This window comes from Rhinoderma darwinii, chromosome 11, assembly GCF_050947455.1.
Source record: "Rhinoderma darwinii isolate aRhiDar2 chromosome 11, aRhiDar2.hap1, whole genome shotgun sequence".
Taxonomy (NCBI): Eukaryota; Metazoa; Chordata; class Amphibia; order Anura; family Rhinodermatidae; genus Rhinoderma; species Rhinoderma darwinii.
This window is the reverse complement of record NC_134697.1, coordinates 83,180,399-83,204,374: the sequence shown is the minus strand read 5'-3', so window position 1 is coordinate 83,204,374 and position 23,976 is coordinate 83,180,399. Positions and strand designations below refer to the sequence as shown.

At 42.5% G+C, this 23,976-nt stretch overlaps 1 protein-coding gene across 4 annotated transcripts in view; it reads right to left on the bottom strand.

The window, feature by feature from the left end:
- Positions 1-23,976, bottom strand: part of KAT6B (lysine acetyltransferase 6B) — an 86,700-nt gene that overhangs the window by 24,019 nt on the left and 38,705 nt on the right. For 3 of the 4 annotated variants that reach the window (XM_075841856.1, XM_075841858.1, XM_075841857.1), the window contains exons 4-12: positions 20,233-20,348; positions 20,041-20,122; positions 18,188-18,320; positions 15,160-16,064; positions 10,309-10,433; positions 8,943-9,058; positions 7,051-7,192; positions 4,532-4,693; positions 2,985-3,078 (exon numbers count right to left, since the gene is read on the bottom strand). In XM_075841856.1, coding sequence (XP_075697971.1) covers positions 2,985-3,078; positions 4,532-4,693; positions 7,051-7,192; positions 8,943-9,058; positions 10,309-10,433; positions 15,160-16,064; positions 18,188-18,320; positions 20,041-20,122; positions 20,233-20,348 — 1,875 coding nt within the window. The remainder of the gene's footprint in view (positions 1-2,984; positions 3,079-4,531; positions 4,694-7,050; positions 7,193-8,942; positions 9,059-10,308; positions 10,434-15,159; positions 16,065-18,187; positions 18,321-20,040; positions 20,123-20,232; positions 20,349-23,976) is intronic. The other variant, XM_075841859.1, reaches the window with a different exon arrangement.

Genomic DNA, 23,976 nt, shown 5'->3' with positions numbered 1-23,976 from the left:
TGTTCTTCATTGTATTTGTTTCTTTTTAAATGCATCCGAAAATCAGGGGGTGCGACAGTTCACAAGCCCAGACATACACGCCGCAGACAAAAGAGCCACATCTCAAGCACACCGCTTACGCTGTGAATCGTGACAGAGAAGACGGCGGAGGGGGAGGAAAGATCTCCATTGCTAGGGTGAGATTTCACACGCAATGCAGATTCCTTCCTTCTAGTATACGGTGTATTCTCCGTCATCTCTGAAGATGACCATTATGGGAAGTTACGCTGCTTGCAGACATTGTAATAAAACATTACTACATAGATCTTAAAGCCTCGTCTCTCTAATAGTAAATAGAGCACCAATAGAGCATTACTAAAAAGACACGCCGCCAGGTAGAATAGACTTTAAATGCACATATGTCGCTCTTGGGTAACGCATCGCTACGGACACTGAATGGCGTGTAGATTATAAATTTATTGCGGTTATTTTTATTTTGCTTCCTCCGTAACGGACCCTATTACCGTATGTGCGCAAGATCAGGAGATTGTGATAAATCGATAGTTTTCTTCTGCTCCTGCTCAAAGTGGAAGAACTGTCACTTAGAGAGCAGACTACTTAAAAGGGGGTTGTCCGGCTACCACACGCTGCCCCATTCAAGGTTGAAACAATAGCAGACACAAACCATGGAGTAAGGTGGTGCGGTTTCTGGAAAGTCAAATCAAGTAGCAGGGTTTTGTCTTTACCCAAAAAAAAAGCTGAATAGTGCTCAACAGGATGTCATTTATTTCCTAAAACCTGAATAACAGTCGCTTAAAAGGGACTCTCCGGCCAAAACGAAAAACTTTCCCACATGTACCATTCTGGTATTCCATGTGTCAGTCTCTCGCATGTTATTTATCTCTATATATCAGACCGGGATGGTTGCTTAGCAGCAGTGTGAATTCGGCTCAGTGACTACTTTCTCTACTTGGGTCTATGGAGATCTATGTGTCACCCATCACAGGCTTCAGCAGTTCCTGTACCACACTAGTATTACACAGGGGGGGGGGGGGGGCAGAAACTTCTATCATCAGCCACCACTGATACTTAGACGGGTTCCTGTCACACAGAGGTATAATGTAGATGAATATAGTGCAGCCTCCGAGTCTGTATACTTATGGTTTCCCAGCTTATTTAGGAGAATATAGAGAGAATGATAATCACAGTGTCCCCCAGCATGTAGAAATGGTATGGTCTTTAGCTGGTCATGTGATGCTGTGCTGAAGCATCATGGGATTGGTAGCAAAGCAAAGAGGAAGAGAAAGCTGGGGAAAAAAAAAAATCTAAGAATCAATATGGAGGCTTTTTAAGGCTATGTTCACACGGGGTATTTTGCCGAGTTTTTTGACGGGGAAACCGCGTCGCAAAACTCGGCAAAAACGGCCCGAGAACGCCTCCCATTGATTTCAATGGGAGGCGTCGGCGTCTTTTTCCCGCGAACAGTAAAACTGACTCGCGGGAAAAAGAAGCGACATGCCCTATCTTCGGGCGCTTCCGCCTCTGACCTCCCATTGACTTCAATGGGAGGCAGGAGAAAGCGTATTTCTCGCTATTTTATGCCCGCGGCGCTCAATGGCCGCGGGCGAAAAACGGCGCGATAGTCGCCGCGAAAATCGGCGTGCAGGGAGAGGAGTATCTGCCTCAAAGTTCCAAACTGAATTTTGAGGCAGATATTCCTCCCCCAAAATACTCCGTGTGAACATAGCCTAAAAGCGCAGACAAGGCAGCAGTTCATAAAGTAAGTACAGTATACATAAAAGAAGTGTAGAGTGTGGTATACAGTGAGGTGGGGGTGAAGACATGGAAAGTTGTGTTTCCACTAGAGGTCTTCTTTAATTTGACAGGTAAAAAACACAAACACTTTTTTATTACTTGAACGTGGGTCTATGGAATGGTTAGATACATGTTTTGCATCAAAGTGGAGGCACACGTATACCACGCACATAAAGTACAGGGGATTTAGATACTTGATTACGTTGTAAATAGGGCCCTCTTATGTGCACATCAAATGAAGGGGCCAGTCAGTATTTATTCTTGAACTGGTGCCATCGATGAACAGGGCGTAGCAAGACGCCAATCCTCCTTCCTCATGCAGTCTCCGCAAAAAGAACTATAAACCTAGAATCCATCCAGGTACCTTATGGACTTGGACACTTTGGGTGATCTTTAAATTTTTCCGCATTCATCTGATATGATATTAACTTTTGATAAAGAAACAAGAATTTTTTGCAAAGAGACAAAGTCACAACATGCTTATTTCTATACTAGTTATACTGCCATTGTGAGACATCGGAGGTGCCCCCCTAAGCACGTCTTAACCCAGGGGTCTATTGCTTTTTATCGGGTCGGATCATTTATAGCTACGATATCCTTGAACACGGCTAAACCATCTCAATTTACAAGAATATCCATCTACATGTTCCAAAATTCTAATCCTTTCACCGCCTTCATTAATAAGCTTACGAGAAGCTTGCATACAGACTTCGTATCCATGACAACACCCTTCGCACAGTGGAGATGTGCGAGAAATAACGGATACTAAATGCGGCGTGTTATTCCTTTTGAAGCAGTCATTTTGCATGTTAAGGACATAATTACAAGAGTGGCATTTGATCAGTGACCACACATGGCATGGAGGCCATATTCCTCAAAAAGGCCACCGACGTGGTGTGCTCGTATTTTCTATAGGTCATCCTAAAACTATTTCTTGCTTTCCACGAGCTGCGTATTGAGAGGCTTCATGTCACACACTGATCAGAAGTGACACTTGGATCTCTTCAATCGTACATCAGTGTTATAGAAGATACTCCAGGGTAATGAAACTTACACAGAATCAAACCACTCCACAACCAGTACAGCTACTTGAGACTTGTTCTGCTCTTGTCATGAAATAAGCCACCATAACAAGGTCTCTAATAGCATCACCTTTTTCTTCTCCACAGGGTTTGAAGTGATGAACTTACTAAAGTCAATAAGGAACCTCCCGAATCCCTGCCGCTGGTACTGAGGCAATATCATAATACATGACACATTGTACTTCTGCTGGCAAAGTTTCTCCTGTCAAGAAAATAAACAGAAAAATCCATGTTTTATAGTTTAAACGGACTAAGAAATTATTGATTCCTCTTAGCAGGTTTCCAGTACTAAACACGTGATTAACGCCAACGTTTTTAATCAGCTTCCAAAAAACAAATAAAAAACTTAAGTAATACCCAAAATATATGGGCATCCGGCTTCAAGATCCCATCAATGACAGAAATGTTAACAAAAACATAGAAGGCTCAAACTAGGACATACAAGGCTGTCCACAACTTCCATACATTTCTGCCCTAATATCCCAATACCTACCCACGCATAATCTGCTCTCATCTTATCTGCTCCGCACATCATCGTCTCCAAGATTTCTCTCGTGCCCTCCCGCATACTTTGGAACTCTCTACCCCAACACATGAGACTCTCTCCCACCATATAAACCTTCAAAAGTAACCTGAAAACCCACCTCTTCAGAAAAGCTTAAAGGGGTTTTCCGAGTTATTTAAAAAATTGGCCAATGCAGGAGGGATGAAAAAAAAAAAAAAAAAAAAAAAAGAGCTATTACTTACTGCACATATCCTCTATGTTCCAGCGCCACCGCTCCGATCCTCCCCGCCGTGGTGTGCTAACACAGCTGCAGAGATAACGAGCCGGTATACCCACGTGATCGCTGCAGCCAATCAGTCTCAGTGGGTATACGGCACAGGATCGCTGAGGCCAGTGATTGGCTGCAGCGATCACTTGGGTATACGGGCACATCATCGCTGCAGCTATATCAATACACAGTGGCGGGGCGGAACGGAGCGGCGGCACTGGAACGATGAGGATCTGTGAGGCGAGTTATGGCTCTTTTTTTTTTTTGCATCCCTCCTGCATTGCCCAATTTTATAAAATAACTTTAAGATCTGGAATAACCCTGCTGCCACTACTCTACCCTCCCCTTCGATCTCCTTCCCTTTCCCTTGTAGATTGTAAGCCCTCATGGGCAGGGTCCTCTCCTCTCTCCTTCTGTTATTCATTAGACTCACGTTTATTGTACTTATTCTTTTATGGTCTTGTCATGTATTTAACCACTTTTTTTTATGTACAGAGCTCTGGATTTAATGGCACTTTAAAGTAAAATATTAGTACATTTGGACGGATTTATTATTGGCGTGCCCCGTTATTTTGGCATAAAATATTGGTGTAACGTAAGCCATCCAAGAGGTGGCATAGGGTAGAGAAAAGCATCTAACATATCCAACAAGATGCAGCAAATCTAATACAAAGAATCCGCTACAGTGATAAACTTCGCGCAGTTTCTGCCTATCTAAATTTAAGACAAAATGAATAAATCTGTCCTACTGTGTTCTGACTAAGGCAGGGCCTGAGGGGTGGTGTACTGTGAATCCCTGAACATGCACCATCCCCTCAGGCCCTGACAATGATGTATCAGTTGTGCCGGTTATTTCCTTTAATGTCACAGCAGTAACCCTACCTTGGAGAAGTATCCAACTAAATGACAGCCCTTCTTGTCATTTTTGGTGAGGACATAAAAAAGGAAAGGCTCAACATCATAATACAGCGTTTTGTGATCCAGGAAGAGCTTGGCTAACAAACACAAATTTTGGCAATAGATTTTGCTGATATTCCCATCCACCTGAAGAAGAAAAACAAAATTAAATAGCCCTTTACCTCAAAACAAAAGTAAAAATAGTTACAAGGCTTCCATACAATATATTGCACACGTTTTCCTTATACATATCCATATATGTGTACTACTTAAGGAATGACATTTCTGGATTAAAAAAACACTTGGGCCAATAGCAAACACTCAGCTAAATACGATCATACAATAATAGGGTGACCATTTATATGAAATATCAAAAGTAAACGTTTTGTTACATTCAAAAGTAGAACGGTCGCTTCAGCTGACTTTTCAGAATAAGCTGGGCTGGTACCAGCTGCTTTGATGTCTCCCATACACAGAACACAGAGAGAAGAGGAAATGCTGCTCCCCTATCTCTCTCTCACACGTACACAGAAGTAGCAGAATGGAGAATGTTATACAACAGTACTGAGCGGTGTTAGTATGAAATCAGCACTGGGGTGAGATAGTAGACCTACTAGAATCTGCAGCAGCAGCTGTATGTGTCTCTGCATCTGCTCCCTCCTTTTCCCCGGTACTCTCCATAGACTTCTATGGGCAACAGCTGTAACCGGATTCCTCAAGTGAAGGGGATTATCTGTTTTCATTATTTTTACTGAAATCGGATTGTACCAGCTAAGTGAGAGTGAATGATTAGTGAGAGAGTCAAGGGGGGGGGGGGGTGAGGCATCTGATAAGTGGAGAAAGACAAGATTACGTGAAGAGGCGTTTGTTGTAAAAAAGGTGGTAGGAAGGTATACTGGAGAAGTTTGAATGAGATCAAGAAATTTAGACGCAATAAAGGACTTAGAGGTTTTTCCTGCCCATGTCATCGTTGGTCCCCCTTTGGAGCTAAAACAGCTTCCATTCCTCTGGTAAGGCTTACTACAAGATTTTCGAGTGTGTCTGTGGGAATTTTTGCCTATTCATCCAGAAGAGCATTTGTGAGGTAAGATATTGATGTTGAAGGAGAGGCCTGGCTCGTAATCTCCATTCTAGTTCATCACAAAGGTGTTCGATGGGGTTGAGGTCAGTTCTCTGTGCGGGCCAGCTAATTTCGTCTACACCAAACTCACCCAACCAACCATGCCTTTATGGACCTTGCTATGTGCATTGGGGTACAGTCATGCTGGAACAGAAAAGGGCCTTTCCCACAGGGTTGAAAGCATCTCTAGGCTCCCATAGGGTTCTAATAAACGCTACCAAACCAACATGATGAATCAGTGTCTAGGAGGTTGTCCTCTATGGGAAATCCACATACGCCTCTAATGTAGAGGTAAAGAAAACCGTATTCCCGAAGCCTAGCCGGATAGGCCAGAGAATAGGGCAGCTGGAGTTTCTGGAGTCTTCTCAATCTCTGTGAAACTGGCCCTTTGGCATTGTAGGTCCGGGGAAAAAAAATCCAGAACAGTTGAAAACCTATTATCTAACTTTATTTCACCCACCGCACAAGCCAATTTCAGCACTGTATCCCGTACCTTAACCGTGCAACCAATGGTCGTGGCGGTGTACCATGTGGAGGTGGTTTACGATAGGCTCTCTCAACTGCAAAAGCGGTGGAAAATGATACGTCTGGAAACAGTTCACACAGTCAAATTTCAATGAAAGTGTCTGGTCTCTGACTATCTTGAAAATCATATGGGAAGGAATAACCTCAGAGTAATTGGGCTACCAAAAAGGGCCGAGGGTCAATCTTTTGTTTCCACAGCTCAGATTTTTAATTAAGATTACGCAGGGTACTTGGTAGGACTGCTGTGCGATCATCTAGGGAGGAAATGTGATCTTCACCATGCACAACAGTGTCCCTCAGATTTTGGACATCTTGCCTTAGAGGAGGTGAAGGTTGACGTCGGTCTCCGATTTTCCACGTAAGGGTAGTTTTGCACCCAGCAATAGCCACCAGTAGCTGCTCAGAGACTTTCTTGATATTGAGGTTTCACTTACCTGAGCCCTCATCTCCAGCTTTCTGATGCTCCATCTCAATGTTTCTGGTATTGCGTGTTCGCAAGGCTGGTGAGCTGTGCCCGCCATCTTGGCCATGCTCTCTAGCGATTTCTTTCCGGCTATCTGCAGCGCCGGAGGATTTCCCATGGCTCATGTTGAGGTCGGCAGATCCAGGGCACACGCGTGAGCCTCGCAAGGTATAGTAGCAAAGAAATTCTCAGCAGGATAATTGGATATTAGTGGCCCATTGCAGGTGCCATCTTAACAGGTGTCCACTAGCATCGCCAACAAATGATAATTTAGCACTATGCTTAAAAAAAAACCACAAAAAGTTCCATAACTGCAAAAATAAAGTGCTACATGTTTGACAGTGGACAGTACACTTAATATAATGAAGAGTGAACGTAGTGAAGTAGAGTACTCACTTCAAATACAGACAGGTCATCTTTCCGGTAGATTTCATTGGCAGGAGGGTGGAACCAGCCACACTTTTTTAAGTGTCGCAAAAGGATAGTCTTACTTTTCATATACTTCAGACAGAACTCACACAGGTAAAGCTTTGGTAATCTAAAGAATATAAAACATAAAAAATATGCAATAAGTTTACATGGTCAAAATGACAGATTTCATTTTGGTCTTCTAAACAGGCTTTGGGCATCAACAAAGTAGTAGATTCTAGTAGACTAAAGGAATATTTTTTCTATTTGATATATATCCTGTATCTATCTAGAGTACAGCTGCCAAAATTCTCATTATAACGACTATATTACAACAATCCATGGCCTGACAAAGGTAAATGACATCATATTAAGGTCACTATAGGCTTCAATTCTTAAATTGGTCTCAGAGAGAACCAGTTATGTAAACATTTGGTGTATTTTAGTGTAACTTTACATTTTTTATAAAAACAAAATTACTTTTTCAGCTACAGCTTTTATGTATCCTGTATGCATAGAAGCTGTATCTTGCGCTGAAACCTGTATCCGTCAGATGAGCAGGACTGACGGCTTCGGTGTCAGCCGGTCCGGTGTGTCTCGGACACGCAGGACCCACCTGTTATCGATCACATCTATGTTATGAACAGGTGGTAACAGGTGGATCCTGCGTTACAGCGCAAGATACAGCTTCTATGTATCCAAGATACATAGAAGCTGTATCTCAAAAAGTAAAAAAAATGTGAATAAATAAATTTACCAAAGTTGCACTAAACACTAAAATACACTTATTTTTTCTTATACTGAAAGTCTTCAAAAAGGTTTACATAGCTTTTAAAGGGGTTTTTCCCACTTTCTGACAACTGATGACGTATCCGGTGGATAGGTTATCAGTACATGATTGGTGCGTGTCAGACACCAGGACCCCGCACCGATCAGCTGCCTCGGGGCACCGGATGTTTGGAACGGTATGCAGTAGTTGGAGCCGGAGGCAGATAGGAGCAGAGCTGCAGTACTGCTGCTCGGTCGCTATCCCGTGACTGGAGTCATCCGCTTCCGGCAATATTGTCCGGTGCCCGGAGGTAGCCAGAGTGGCGGATTGGTGATCTCTAGTGTAGGCCAGCCAGAAAGTTTTGTACACAATATATGAGTAATAACAGATCAGTATAAGCGATTTCTAATTGCAACAAGCAAAACGAAAAAACAATTCCCCACAGTCCGAACGATTCTTTTAGTGGAAAATTGGTAATATGTATTCGCGTTGTCCCACATGTATTTTTCGACAATACCAAAAACTAAAGACGGTACCATTTACTAGTAACGTCCCAGTAAAATTTCCAAGCATGACGTTTTCTAACAGATGGAGCAGATTTCCATTGGCTGGAACAGTTTTAGTATCATACGCATAACTATTATAATTACTATGGCTAATTAATAATAATCTACGTAGAAGGCCAATGTACTACAATATTGTGACAATAGCAAATAGCACGGCACGGATGGAAGTCGTGAGATGAAATGAGGCACTAGAAGGGTGGTTATATTACATGTAGATGAGGATGGGACAACTTTTAGACCGGTCCATTTTCACAGTTCTGTTAGGAACCAAACCAGACCATGTAAATGGTTTGCCTTATATCGTTATTTCAAGCCTAGGAATGGACTCCGAAAACTTTCACAAAAATAAACCTTTTCCTTCTTCCTTGACTAGGATCAGTTCTCATTTTTGGTCCAAACGCAATAAGTAGACCGATACTAAGCACACTTGTCCTAATGTTATATTTAGACCGTGGATGCCTACTGCCTCCATATGAAGTTGCTCTTCCAATGTATGATCTCAGAAATCTTGTTATTTTAAATAGTTCAGTCGATTAAAGTGATACCTTGCATATTCCTGTGGGTAAGGCGAGGAGTACCATGTCTGAATTTCATATTTCCCGAATTCAATGACTGACGGATATCGGCCGGTGTGGTCACCCAAAGCTTTGCATCCTATTTTCTAATCAAGTTGGAATAGGAATAAGAAGTTATTAGTAAGACATAGAAGTAAATACATAGAGATAGAATACAGCATGGAACAATCATTATTTCTATGTAAAAAATAAAAAAAAACAATAGAAATAAACAAGCTGTAAATATAGCATACCGTTATTCAGTTATAATCTGTGATCAAACAAATGTAATGGCTACTTATGAAGCCTTTACCTGGTAAACTGGCGAAGCAAAAAATACAAAACATTCTTCAGTCATTATAAAGTAATCTGAGCAGTGCAAAAAAATTCTAACTCTTTCCTTGTACACAATACTGGTCTTTTTAAAAAGGGGTTATCCCACATTATACAATGATTAAGCATTATATACATAATGAAAAGGCTATACAACATATAGAGATTGTCCAGGCAGTGGGTGGTTTTTCATACTGATGACCTAAACACAGTATAGGTCATCAGTATATGATTGGTGGGGGTCTCACACAGGATAGTACACAGGCAGTTGTTAGGGCATACTTGGGTATGTCCTAACAACAGGAAATATGGTTAGACAGCCCTGGGGTCCTTCAATGGACCCTGGGCTGTCTGCCCATATATGGTATGTCCCTCAATCGCGTCACAGGGAATCCCTTCTCATTTTCCCCTGAATGCTGCAGTCCGCTGTGATGGCAGCATTCACAGGAATAACGGCGGAGAAGAGAGGTTTCTCTGATCGCCGCCAGCGGGGCTACGACTGTGTAATACAGCCATTGCCCTGCTCCTGACAAGAAGTGTGTGCGTGGTCAGCATGAGGAGATGCGGCCGGCGCTGCACTAATGAGCGGCGGTTCAGGCACTGTAGACAAAACATGGGTGTTTTGTAGTGTGCCCGCCATGTTCTGTCTTCAGTGCCGCCGCTCATTAGTACAGCGCCGGCCGCATCACCTCATCCTGACAGCGCGCACTTGTTATCAGGACTCAGGAGCGGGGCAATGACTGTATCACACATGTATTACACAACCGCAGCCCCGCTCTCATAAATTCATGTGTTACTATACTGAGCTGTGCAGCCACACAGCCAAGTATCGAAATACATTAAATAACGGTATCGAACAGTTTGGGGATGCAGAGTATCGAAGTTTCGATGCATCGTGCATCCCTAACCGCAACTGAATGGCAAAATGCCAATACCTCTGTAAGTAAATGAAACAAAAATGACACGACTCAACGAGCCATAAAAATGTTACCCCAGAGGGCCTATAGTGAGGCCAAATACTCACCTCGAATGACAGCTCACGTGCCTGTGTGAACGTGTCAACATCTTCCTGGGTGACAAAGTCTGGCCTTTTCGGAACACACATCATGTCCCATATTTCCTGTTGGATACTCATCTTCAGGTCAGTATCTGACGTATAAAAGAACAAAAGATCTTAAAAGAAAAACTATGTAGTAAAACTCACCGCGCTGAAAAACACATGAGAATAATGGTAATAACTAGTACATAAAAAGCTCAGGCTACACAGCCAGTGGTGGAAAGGCATCTGCTGACAAACATTATGGAGCTATAGAAAGTACAACGCCCAATTTAGAGGCCTTATGTATATTTTTGGCTCTTCATCCAAAAAAAAAAATAATAATAATAATTTTAAAAAAAAAAAAAGAAAAAAAGAAAAAAAAATAAATAAAAAAAATCGCAAATGGTTACAATTACTGAAAACTATTACAATACATAGTTGCTTATGAAAAAAAAAATCCATCATGTCTATCGTATTGTAGATAGAATATATATATAGGAAAAATGCTGCAACGTAAGAATACTTTCCAAAATAAAAGGGTTATCAATGAACAAAATGCAAAGTGGTTATTCATACACCTGACTATAATGCTACAAAATCCATGACTGTGTGCAAGTGTACCTAGAAGATTTGTTGCGGCTTTGAAAGCAAAGGGTGGTAACACCAAATATTCATTTGATTTAGATTTCTCTTTTCATTCACTGTGCATTTTGTTAATTGATAAAAAGAATATATACACATATACACAAACACGTTCATACAATTTCATTTGATGTGCTATTTTTCTAATGAGTGTGTCAAAAACCTAAAGAGCAGTTCCTATGTTCCCTCTATTTCCTAGTGTCGGATACCAATCAACAAATATATTTGTTAAACCATGTTTGAAAAACAATTGCGCAAAAAAAGTTTGTTATCTTTCTGGGTATGTGGTCTGGAGAGCTCCTCCGTTAACCTAATAATAGACTACATAGTCAGACTGCAACCACATTTGTTTCATTACCTGCTTGTTCAGGGTCTTTACAGAGCTTACTCAGGTGAGCCATCATCTGGAAAGTGGAGTCTTTACATCATTTAACGTACATCAAAAGTGGTTTACCCATCATATTAAAATGGTATACTGAGGATATACCATATTGGTGGGGGGTCCAGCAGCTAGGAGCCCCATGATCGCTTAAACAAAAGGGGGATGTATAACTATTTAGAACCCCCACCAATCAGACATTTAAGACATATTCTATGCCTTAAGCGCATGTAGAGGTAAAAGCCCTTAAGGGCCCATTCACGTCACGTTTATGGCCTATCTTTGGCATATACTGAGGAAAAAAGCTCTAGATGTATACATTAAACGTAGGCTGTGACAGGTGCCCAACAGTGGCATCTGTCACCCATAGGCTATACATTAAAGTGTATACATCATCAACTATAATGACCCGTTTTTATGACTTATATGGTAAACGGATACCATTATAGCCTATGGGTGACTGATACCACTGTTAGACATCCGTTACCTATATACTACTATGGTATCCATTTAACGTATAGGTCATGAAAAGCAATGGAAAAGAAAATGAGGTACATGTCAAACTGATGCCCGTGACGTACAGTGGCATACGTCACCAGTAGGCTCTTATGTTAAAACCAGTATACCGTGCAGTCTACTACGCTATTCCAAAAACGTATTTAAAAAAAAAGGGAGGTGTATTAACGTATACCAGTCTAACGGAGGCCGAAAGGACTCCCTATTGGCCTGCGTCATCCTAATGAAGACCTATGGACACATTGAGTGTGTGTGTTGGAAGCTTTTCGGACTTACATGTTAAAAGTGGGGCAAAAACGCAATGTGAAAGGGGTCAAATGGTAAAAAGACCTACCACAAAATGCAGTGCAGAGGAGCGCATTAAGAATGAGCTTCGCGGGGGGGCGGGGGGCATGTTGCCTACTGGTTAATACTAGAACCGGTCGACAGTATTGCTTAGCAAATAGGGAATTGCCTTCAACCTCTTCTTTTTTTCAAACTAACCTCAGATATGTGAAAACTGTACGCTGCTATGTGGTGACGACACAGCAAAGGGTTAAAATGATAGGAGTAATAATATAACAAAGTGAAAGTCTAGGCAAAAACTGAAAAGTCATCTTCTCCTCGTGAGGTTACACTAAACTTGAAGAGCCCGGTCTACAGCCACCCAGGAGTCGGCATAACTGTCAACTGCTCCTCCAACTGATAACTGCCATGTAGTCATGGTCAGCACGCTGCGGCCTAGAAGGACAGTGGGTGGGTGGGGGGGGGGGGGATCTCTAGAAACAACAAGTGAATTTTTTGTTTCATTCTCCATAATTCTAGAGAAAAGCTGAATTTTCATTCGAGAGGAACAATCGAAAAGTTCAACATCCATCCAAATTCGTCCAACAATGATCAAAAACTACAACAGTATGTTCATATATAAAGTGAAATAAAAAAACAAGACTCCAGCATATTGTATTATTGTTGGCACATGGAGTCCCTGCTGCTCTGTTCTACATGTGGTGCTTCAAATGGCACCGTATTATGGGGTTATTCTCCCCTAGAAGCAATGTGTCTAGAAAATAGCTCCATAATATATCATCTGATGCAGGAGAATGAAATCCGAGGTATACAGAGGGACAGTAGAGCCCCATAGAAGCCTACTGGTGCCATATTATAGATCCTGACAACTCAGAGGTTGTACAGGGTCATAATACGGACATGGGTATTACCCCTTAGAGGAAGACGAAAGAAAATGACAAATCTGTACAAATTCACAATTTAAAAACAGAAGATTATACTGGAATGGAGTGTGAAACAATGGAGGCAAAAGAGAAGACGGAGGGAATGAAAAGCAGAGCCAGAGTTGGAGGACCAAGCAGCGCATACACAATGGACCAGCCAGTGGAAAGGATGAAAGGTTGGCTGGACCAGCCATGCCAAAGAGCCAAAAGCAGTGACATATAGAGGCTACGAGGTAAGAAGTTGGGCTACTCTTCATCACTAATGCAGATACCTATAGAGACCAAGAAGAGCATAAGATATATGGGAATAGAAGAAAGAACCCGTTCAGATGGTAAGTAACGTTGATGAAGGGCAGAATGTAGGAATCGAAGATCAGTTTTAGTTTTTGGCTTTTTTTTTTAGTAAGTAAATGAAAATCAGACGATCACTTTTAGCAGGATAATACTATGGGAAACGACTAGATTGTACGAAAATCAAAAAGTACAGTCGTGCCTCAGTTATCTCTGACAAAAACTCAAGGGAAATCCAAGCTCTACAGAACGCATTCTAGATCATGTGAAATACACAAACTATAGAAATAGTTCATTCGTTAAGTCGTACATTTGATAAGCAGCATTCGCAGGAAATAGAGCTCGTTTTGTTAAAGGGGTTACGTGGGGACCAACAACGATTAGTGGTGTAGTCCCTGCAGTATGGGAGTACACTCTAATATACATTACGGTCCCTCGTCACGCTGATTCTGAGATTTTCATATCCCTGGCGGCTGACCGGAGGTCTAGTTGCAGTTATCTTTGATGACGACACGACTCTTCGTCATGTGACTGATCCCGCTGTACTCTATGTACATGCAGTAGTATATAGATTACATAGAGTAATCACGTGACCGAGTCATATCGTCATCAAGGAAGACTGTGAAACTTGACATCTGGTCCCCCGGCAGCGCTATGAAAATCTCAGAATCAGCGCAACGGGGGAACGGAATGTATATTAGAGAGTGTACATACTGCAGGGAATACACAGATAATCATTTTTTTGTGCCCGCGTAACTCCTTTATCAGTGTAGTCCCTGCAGTATGTACACTCACTAATTTTCCGGTCCCCCGTCGCGCCGATTCTGAAATTCTCATAGATTTTTATATCGCTGCCGGGGGATCGGATGTCTGGTTGCGCAGCCTTCTTTGAGGACGACACGACTCTTAGTCACGTGACCGGCCCCGCTGTATTCATGTACTCTCTGTGCTACTGCTCCTGCTTGTTCATGGAGTACAGCAGGGTCTGTCACATGACGAAGAGCCATATCGTCATCAAAGACGACTGTGCAACTCCAGTCCCCTGGGAGCGCTATAAAAATCTCAGGATCAGCGCGACGGGGACCGGAATATGTATATTAGCGAGTATCACATACTGCAGGGACTACACTGCTAATCATTCTTGGTCCCAACATAAACCATCTCTATACATAGACTTATAGGTATGCAAGTGCAGCATACAAATTGTATACGCTTCAAGCTAGAAAGAACACTAGGTTTACATTTGGGCTATACGTATGACTTACACATTATATGCATAGCCAAAAAACTTTGCTTGATCTATACACTAAGAAACGGTGGTAACAGGGATGGGGGGGGGGTTGAAGTAAAGTTTGTCACATATGCATCGCCACTCTAAGACCTCAGAAGGGGGATACATATGACACTTCTGAAGAGTCCTATTTCTAAAGAGTCATGAGGGCAGGTCTAACTTCTAATTGTCCACAGATTTTATGACTTCCAGGGTCCGTTTAGCAGACAAACTGTGCCCACTAACACAGTATTGATAGAAGATTGTTAAAATAATCTAAATCTAAGAGTCACAATGTTAGTAACAAGTTCACTTTAATAAATACCACATATGCTGCCTGTGAGATGTTTTTAATTTGACAAAAAAATATAAAAAATTAAAAAAATACTAGATTTTACAACAGTGTACAAAAGCTTTGTGGCATGATCATTAAAGAGACAAGCAAATTTATCTGCAGAAATACTAGAAATCTAAAAACATGGACTGAATGAAAAACGGGCTACGGAGAGGTTTCTTAAGCCTGTGCTTACCATCATCATGGGAGGACTTAGTCTTGCTGTCTGCCAGATTGATCTTTTCTGGTGTCATGTCTTTTGCCCCTATGGCTCCTGCTTTATACTTTAACCTGCCTAGCGTCCTGTGCCTTATAAGGAACGATGAGCGCTTGAACTGAGCAAAGGCTTTTAAAGCTCGACCTCGGGATACTGCCCAGCCAGACTGGTTGGGGTGCGGGATGTGGAGTCTACTCCTAGTTTCCCTCTTGCCAAAGTAGTGGGTTGAAGGGTAGAGTCTGCCTTTGCGGCGAATGCGCTTTGGAGGTGCATAGCTTGGGTGGCTTTTTTGGCGTGGCTGGCCCTGGGTGGCATAGATGTGGGACAGTCCATCAAAGAGCCCCTTCAGTTGACTGTTACTGGGGAGGCTTCTGAGGGAAGGGGCACTGGAGTGGCTTGATGAACTCTGCGGGGAATTGGTTGTGGTAGAAGTGCTGGATTTCTGGGAGCCTGGGCTGTAGCCTGACATGGAAGTGATGTGTGAAAGAGGAGAAGGAGCAGCTTGTGAAGGCTGGGAAGGACACGTTAACTTGTGTGTATCACCCATGTCATTAAGTTTTTTCCTAGGTCGGTAGTGCACAGAGAAGTCTACGATTCGCCTGCGAAATCTGCGTCCCTCGGGTGACGGAGTGAAAAACTTAGTGAGGCCATCAATTAGCCCTTTGGTTTTCTTGTTAACTTTGAGGGGGGAGCAAGTGGAGGTGAAGCTGATGGAATGGGGGCCAGGCCGAACGCGTTCAGTGGCAGCAAGGCTGCAGATGGGCTCCTTCATAGATGCAGCATGACCAGATGGCAGTGTGGTGGTACACATTTTAGTTTGACTCCTACCAGATGGCCCCCTTCCTGGGAAAGAATTCAGAGGAGCTTCTTCATTGGACATAAACCTGCAAAAAGCATAAAGTAGTTTATTAAAAACAAATCGAACACCACACGCACGCACGCACGCACGCACAACCCAATAAAGACCTTCCCAAAGTTTTTAGTGTTTGTTTTTTTTTTTGGGAGTGGTTCTAGCCAGCACAGTAGCATGTCATGTGATCCTGAAGGAATTTTTGAGGTAGATTTGGACCTGCCTGCAAATTCTTGCTGCGATTTTCGTAGCGTTACGCCCCGGCGAAAAACGCTTTGTCTGCCTCCGATTGATTTCAATGGAAGGCCAGAGGCGAAATCGCGGCAAGAAAGAGAAAGCTGCTTCTTTTTACCGCAAAATCAATAGGAGGCGGCGTCAGACGTTTTTTTGCCACGGAGTCAGATGCGGTTTCCACATCAATAGACTCAGCGTGAACTGGGCCGAATAGTTCTACAGGTCCATTCTCAGCTGTGCACAATATAGGTATTAATAAGCCCGTGAACAAACCAATAAGTTCTGGGAGAAGCGTGCAGATAGCAATTGTAAAAAAAAATCCCGCAATATCTTTACTGCACAAGACCAAATCATTTTTGCTAAAGGAACGGTTGATTCAATTAAAACAAATGTATATGACACTAGGGGAAAGGCCTCGTTCACATCTGCGTCGGGTTTCCGTTCATTGATTCCGTTAGACCTTTCTGTCGGGAACCCATGAACGGAAACCAAAAAGAAACCATAACTTCCGTTTGCGTTACCATTTATTTCAATGGTAAGGCTTTCGGTTTGTCTCCTTTTTCGTTTTTTTTTTGGCGGAAACCAATAGCGTAGAGGACTACAGAAACAGAAACCTTACGGCACAGAGACGAACGGTAACCATTTGCAACGGAAACATTACCATTGAAATCAATGGTAATGCAAACGGAAGCGATGGTTTCTGTTCATGGGTTCCTCTGACGGAGAGGTCGAACGGAATCAATGAACGGAAGCCGGAGGCGGATGTGAACGAGGTCTAAGTTTAACATGCTATATTTCACGTAACTATTCTCAAAACTATTCTCATTTTCTCTTCTAACATAACAAATATTTCTACAATTAGGTTTAAATAAAGGGAGTGATATAATCCGATATATGTAAAACACACAGATCCATTACATTCCCAGATAACCGCAGATTAGCTTCAACATTAATAAGAAAATAGGGAGCCGCTGCAAACCTGCAAAAAAAACTCAAATAAATCCATTGCAAAAATTAGGTGAGTAAATGGAAGATAAATGTGAATTTCACGTGCGGCTCATGGTCCATTCCCTGCGGTTGTGCCTGGATAAATCAATGCAGCGAGGTCACAGGGACACCGGCGCAGATCTGCTCGTATCAAGCCAATACTTTTTTTTCCCATTCATTCCCAGCCTGCACTTTTCTTTGCTTTCAATAAGTTTTTAATCATTCAATTGGCAAGCTAAGAAATTTCCAACAAATTAATTTAAATTGGAGATGGATTAGCCTACAGGTCCTTTTACACAGGCAGATTTCAAAGTCGAGCAGCGCTCATTTACAATCATTGGTACTGAATGTGACCGAATGATAGTTAGTGCCATCATCTGGGAATACACAGTTTTATTATGGTCGCACCCGTTTACATGGGTAGATGTGCTGCCGACAACCGGCGAGTTTTATGCCCACATGAAGGATGATTGCTGGGCATGTTTACACTGGGCTATGATCGGAAGTTAATGTTTGAAAGTGCACTGGTTCATCTGATTATTGGCCCATGTAAAAGGGGTAGACCAGGCACAGACAACTGAGGACCTATCCACAAGATAGTTCATCAGTTTTTCGCTGGGTGGGGAACCGACACCCAGTTGTCAATTTATTCATACATTTTCTATGAGGGACAACAACTTAAAGTGAAAAGTTGAATAACCCGAAATGTTACACCACACACACACCACACCCCACCCCACACACCCAACTTTTTATATTAAACATTAGTGCCTTGGTTTCCATTCGGCAGCATTTTATTTATTCTTGGCTAAAACATACATAAGTGCAACTAAATCTATAAAAAAAAATTAAAAAAAAATATGTTGATAGACTGATGACAATGACATAGGAGAAGAACATCCAAAATGTGGAGGAAAAAAAACAGCAAAAACTTACAACATTCGTTGTTTTAGTTTGTTTTTTGGTCGGCCCATTGGTTTCGCATATCGCCTCTTGATCTGAGCAGCTCTCTCTTGGAGGATCTTGCGGCCCTTCTTCTTTGGCCGGCAAACCTGACAAACCCACAAACCTAGAGCAGACAGTGGTACAGAATTATGCCAAAATGATGGGAAAAAAACCAAAACACGTCCCTCCTGATCCGAAGTGGCGATCAGACTGGATCAACAGTCAAACAAAAACCCTATACATTTGTGTACACAAGCATTGATGTTATTTTGTTCTAATAAAAAAAAACTGCTGTAACTACCAAAGAAACATTAACAAAGTGCAGGGATTGTGAATAGACATCCCGTGGAATGTCTATTCACTGTCTAAACACTTCAGTATCGTTAATGTGTTAGTATAAGACTATAAGATCTAGCAGGATCCCTATGCGCTGAGTAAATGAATGGGGAGGACTGCATGATGCTGATTGGTCACTGATTGGTCAGCGTCATACACTCCTCTGCACAACGCCCACTTGGTCTAAAGTAAAACACGCCCAGATGTCCATTGAGAAACTGATTAGCATAAAGCGAAAACAGATAGTTTTTTTTTTAAATAAAAAGAATTACTGTCACCTACATTATAACGCCCATCTCCTTATGTAGGAGACAGGACACTTATAATGTGGTGACAGACACTCTTTAACATCCATCGTGGGAAAAATGTTTGAGGGGCTATTGAGGGACTATATACAGGATTATGTGACAATAAATAGTATTATAAGTGACAGCCAGCACGGTTTTACTAAGGACAGAAGTTGTCAAACTAACCTGATCTGTTTTTATGAAGAGGTGAGCAGAAGCCTAGACAGAGGGGCCGCTATGGATATAGTGTTTATATGAGAGGTGAGCAGAAGCCTAGACAGAGGGGCCGCTGTGGATATAGTGTTTATATGAGAGGTGAGCAGAAGCCTAGACAGAGGGGCCGCTATGGATATAGTGTTTATATGAGAGGTGAGGAGAAGCCTAGACAGAGGGGCCACTGTGGATATAGTGTTTATATGAGAGGTGAGCAGAAGCCTAGACAGAGGGGCCGCTGTGGATTTAGTGTTTTTGGACTTTGCAAAGGCATTTGACACTGTCCCTCATAGACGTCTAATGGGTAAATTAAGGACTATAGGTTTAGAAAGTATAGTTTGTAATTGGATTGAGAATTGGCTCAAGGACCGTATCCAGAGAGTTGTGGTCAATGATTCCTACTCTGAATGGTCCCCGGTTATAAGTGGTGACCCCAGGGTTCAGTGTTTGGACCACTATTATTATCAACTGTATTCTAATCTATAAATAAACCAAATTAAGAGTGGACAACCCCTTTAAGGACACTGGAAAAACACATTACCTTACTTATTCTGGAAGTCAGTTGAGGTCTGAGATCACAGACCGAGGCCCCATGCACACGACCGTGCCTGCAATCAAGGTCTGTGATTACATGCACAGCCGGCTGCGGACAGTCACCCGCATTTGCGGGCCATGCTCCCATTATAAAGCATTGGAGCACGGTCCGTAAAATGAAAAAATAGGATAGGTCCTATTTTTTTTTACGGAAGCTTTCTATGGCCCGGACACCTTCCCGTAGGTATACAGGAAGGTGTCCATGGGTCATAGAAATAAAGGGAACTGTATTAAAATTACGTTCGTGCGCATGGGGGCCTTAACCAATGTAACGAATGCTCACGTGTCTATGAAATATCAGACTTGACCTTTAACCTTTCCTTGGTATTCGCTTTTATAGAGGCCCAATTTGTCCCCCGTAGGCATTAAGGTCACGTTTTCTAGATTTAATATAGTGCTTTGGCGACACACTACCTTTTGGCATTCGTGACAGCGGCGGGTCACAGCACTCCATGTGGAATCCTCGGTCACAAGAATCGCAAAAAAGCATATTATCCTGCAAGACATCGCAAACAAAGATATACTTTAAAAAAAATTCAAAATGAATTCCAAAAACATTCATCTAATACATTCTGAATTTGACTCCACGGTTTGGCAATAACTCACTGCATTTTTCCCCTGAATCCTACAGGCACTGCAGGTTTTGCATTCGATGCACTGCCATCTCAAAGCTTTTACATTGGATGTGAGCTCCGGGCAGAACTTTAGACATGATGGGTGACCTGTAGGACGAGAAAATTTTTGAAAGTTTCAGTTATAAGCTCCAGTGGAGTACACCAACATAAACACGAGGGCTGGTCCTACGCACAATAGATTTAATAGAACAAGAGAAAGATTCAATCACTAGAAAAAAAAAAGAGAAAACGAGCCTTATTAAGGAGGCAGATACTTCTTAATTCAGGTGTCTGTGCGCCACAAAGGGAAAGCTCTGAGCTAGCGAAGATCTCCGCTAAAATTTACACCAGTTTCCGGCGTAAATTACCGTGAATTTGTTGGGCTGTCCTTCTTGTTAAGCCCCACCTGATGTTTTTGAAAAGTGTCCAAAGAAAAAATTCAATAGTCGCAATGTTGCGGCTTTTAGTGCTTCAGAAATTCTGCCCTAATGGTCAGGAATTCCCCTGGTGGGAAGAAGAAGAAACTCCTCGCAGCAGGATCGGAATGAGTAAAGGATAAGACCCCCCCCCATGGACACAACCGTAATTTTTATCCGCAATTACGAATCCGTAATGCTGGATAAAAATACGGATACATTTCTATGGCCCATAGACACCTTCCCATATATATTTACGGGTAAGTGGCCGGGCCGTAAAAATGACCCACCAAAAACAGGACAGGTCTTATTTTTTTTAATTTGCGGATCGCGCTCCTATACGTTATAATGGGAGCACAGCCAACAAAAGGCAGGTGACAGTCCGCGGCCGTCCGTGCCCATAATCACAGGCCGTGTGCAGCGGGCCTAACTGGGTAGCGCATAAGATGACAGGGCCCAGATGTGACCCCCAGTGAAATTATGTTCACCATTAGAAGGATTCTATGCTTTTCATTTCTTGAGTTAACAGGGTATAGTAACATGGGGCCTCTGCCGTACCTCTGTATGCCTCAGATTGACGGTTTCTGTATAAATCCGTCAAAAAAATAAATAAATTACAATAGCACCGTATACACCGCGCCTGAATCCGCTTGTACAGTAGTGCGTCTCCATACTAAATAATAATACACTCGATTACCATTTTTTAGTTATATAAACATACACCTTCATTTTCCTACAAAAAAAAAAACCTAAATAAAAGATCACAGTGCAGATATTTAAGGCTGGGTTCACACTGGAGGTTTTTTTTTTTTTTGTTGTTTGGTACATAAACTCCCATGTGTCTCAATCAACCAAAGCAACAAAAAAAAAAAACGCATGTTGGAAAAAGCAACACAAACGCACTGTGTGAACCCAGACTAAGGCCCCAAGCACACGACTGTAGTTACGGATGAAATTGCGGACCCATTCATTACTACTGGCCACGGACACCTTTCCATATATTTACGAATTCGTGTGTGGGGGGGGGGGCTGTAGAAATGATCCACAAAATATAGAACACGTCCTATTCTTGTCCGCAAATGCACCATGGACTTGCCCATAGAAGTCTATGGGCGTTCCGCAATTGCTGATAGCTATGGATGTGCGGACGGTAAAAACCCCTCCGGTCGTGTGCATGAGGCCTAAAATGTCCCCAGCCATAGACATGGAAACCAATATAAAAAACCAGTGGTAAAATGTCAAGGCGGCATTCACAAACCGGAATTTTTGTTTCCATATTTATGACTAAAAAGCTTTATTTTAGGCCCTGTCAACGCTTGTCAGTTTTGATGCAATTTTTTTCTGCACGGTTTTTGGTCAAAATGTAGGATTGGGGCCTACAGAAAAAAATATTGGAAGCTTTTAGGATATATATTCAGCCTGTGTGGTCAATTTGCGGGTCATTACTGTGACTACCGTGAAAATGCGGCAAAATGTTGCGGTTTCACAAAAAAAAAATTAAAAAATCTGCCACCTTGTTTTCTCTTAAAAAAAAAAACTGCATCAAAATTCTAAGGGCTAATCCTGGTGCGAAACCACGGCACATCAAACTGCACATCCGCCGCAGAACTCCGACATAAGCCTCGGCTTGCTGCCCCAGATCCTGTAGTAAACAAGCGTTGGATTTACCTACGGCAAATCTGACCCGTGTGAACATGGCCTACTGTGCCCCACTCACCTCATATTTTAAATGCCTATTTTCAATACGCGTTTTGAAGAGCAGAAGTCTTGACATTGTAAACGCGAGACTATGTGAAAGCTGGATAGTGGCGCTCAGCGGATTTTACAGCAGGGTTAATGGCAGAAGAAACGCGTAGGTTTTTCTAGTATCTTACGATCGCTTGTACGGAGGTTCTCCAGAGACTGGTTACAGTGGATGGTTACAAAGGAAAATTGTGTGAAGTGCACTTGGTGGAGCCGGAGGAGAAATCTTGTACAATGATACGCGGAGCCCCAGGGAATGAAAATCCATAGGGCGGACTTCACGGCATTGAAGAAACGGAGAAGAGTATTTCCCAGGGAAGTGCATGATCTCCCATGTTAATAGATACATGAAGGGTCAGACGCCTGCTGGGAAGCGAGCAGTCAGATAGAGGTGATTAGCGCCTTGCTGATTAGAAGGAGCGCATGGACTTATTCTGAAGCGGCTTCTAGACACGGCGCATTACGTGGGACAACGGAGGAGCTAATTAAATAGAATATGATCTTAATGAGGCAGAGCGAGGATCAGCTGCTAATGTCGAGGGAGGCTGAGCCATGAAAGTCACACGCATTTTTGTCTCTAAGTGGAAGGCGGTAGAAAGCCCCCCGCACACGCTGCAGATTTTCTTCGTGTGCCCAAGGCCCTGTTCACAGAGTTCGTGCAGATTTCGACCTGCCTGTAATTTTTGGCCGTGACTTTCGCCCGCAGCGATTGAGCGTCGTTGGCAAAAAAAAAAAAGCTTGCTCTGCCTCCCGACTTCAATGGGAAGTCAGAGGCGTAACCGCGGCAAGAAAAAGCACCTCGCTTTTTTTTTTTTTTTACTGAGAGCAGCTAAAGGCCGGAAAAAAAAAATGCCTCAGATTGTAACAAATGGGAGGCAGTTTCGGCAATTCTTTGCCGCCAATTCAGACATGAAAGCGTTCCGGGTCAAAGTCGGCGTAAAAAAGCTCAGTGTGAACAGGGACTAAGAGTATGTTGACACAGTTTATTGTCAAGCAGGAAAAAAAACCTGCCTCGAAACTTCCTTCAGGATTTTAAGCAGTTTTTAAAATGCAGGTGGGTTTTGACAAGAAAAAAACCCCAAAAAAAACGCATCACAAAAACACGTCGCGCTGCAGGGACCTGTTTTTTTTCTGCCTTCAATTGATTTTAATGGGTTGTTCAAGAGTGGAATCAGCACCAGGAGGGTGCAGGACGCCGGAAAACGGGTCAGAATCGGCGTAGAAGAAGTCGATGTGTAAACATCCCCCGAGGGGGCATTTACAGGACACGACGTTGACAATTACAGCAAAACCGCATGTTTTTTTTTTACTATAGTTTGTGATGGGGTTTTCGGCTGTGTGTTTTAAAGAGGTGAAACATTTATTTTACATGTTTCACCTGTAAAAACAGCGCGGGTGAAAACCGCATTGCAAAACCGTCGCAATTTTTCATGCGGTTTTTACCTCGCGGCCAAAAAAGTCTCATGGGTTTAAATCCCAGTACACATCAGTACTGATTTATAGCTGCACACAGCACTTTTATCAAGCAGAAAAAAATAATATCTTTTACACATTTTGGTAGAATTTTTTTGTATTTT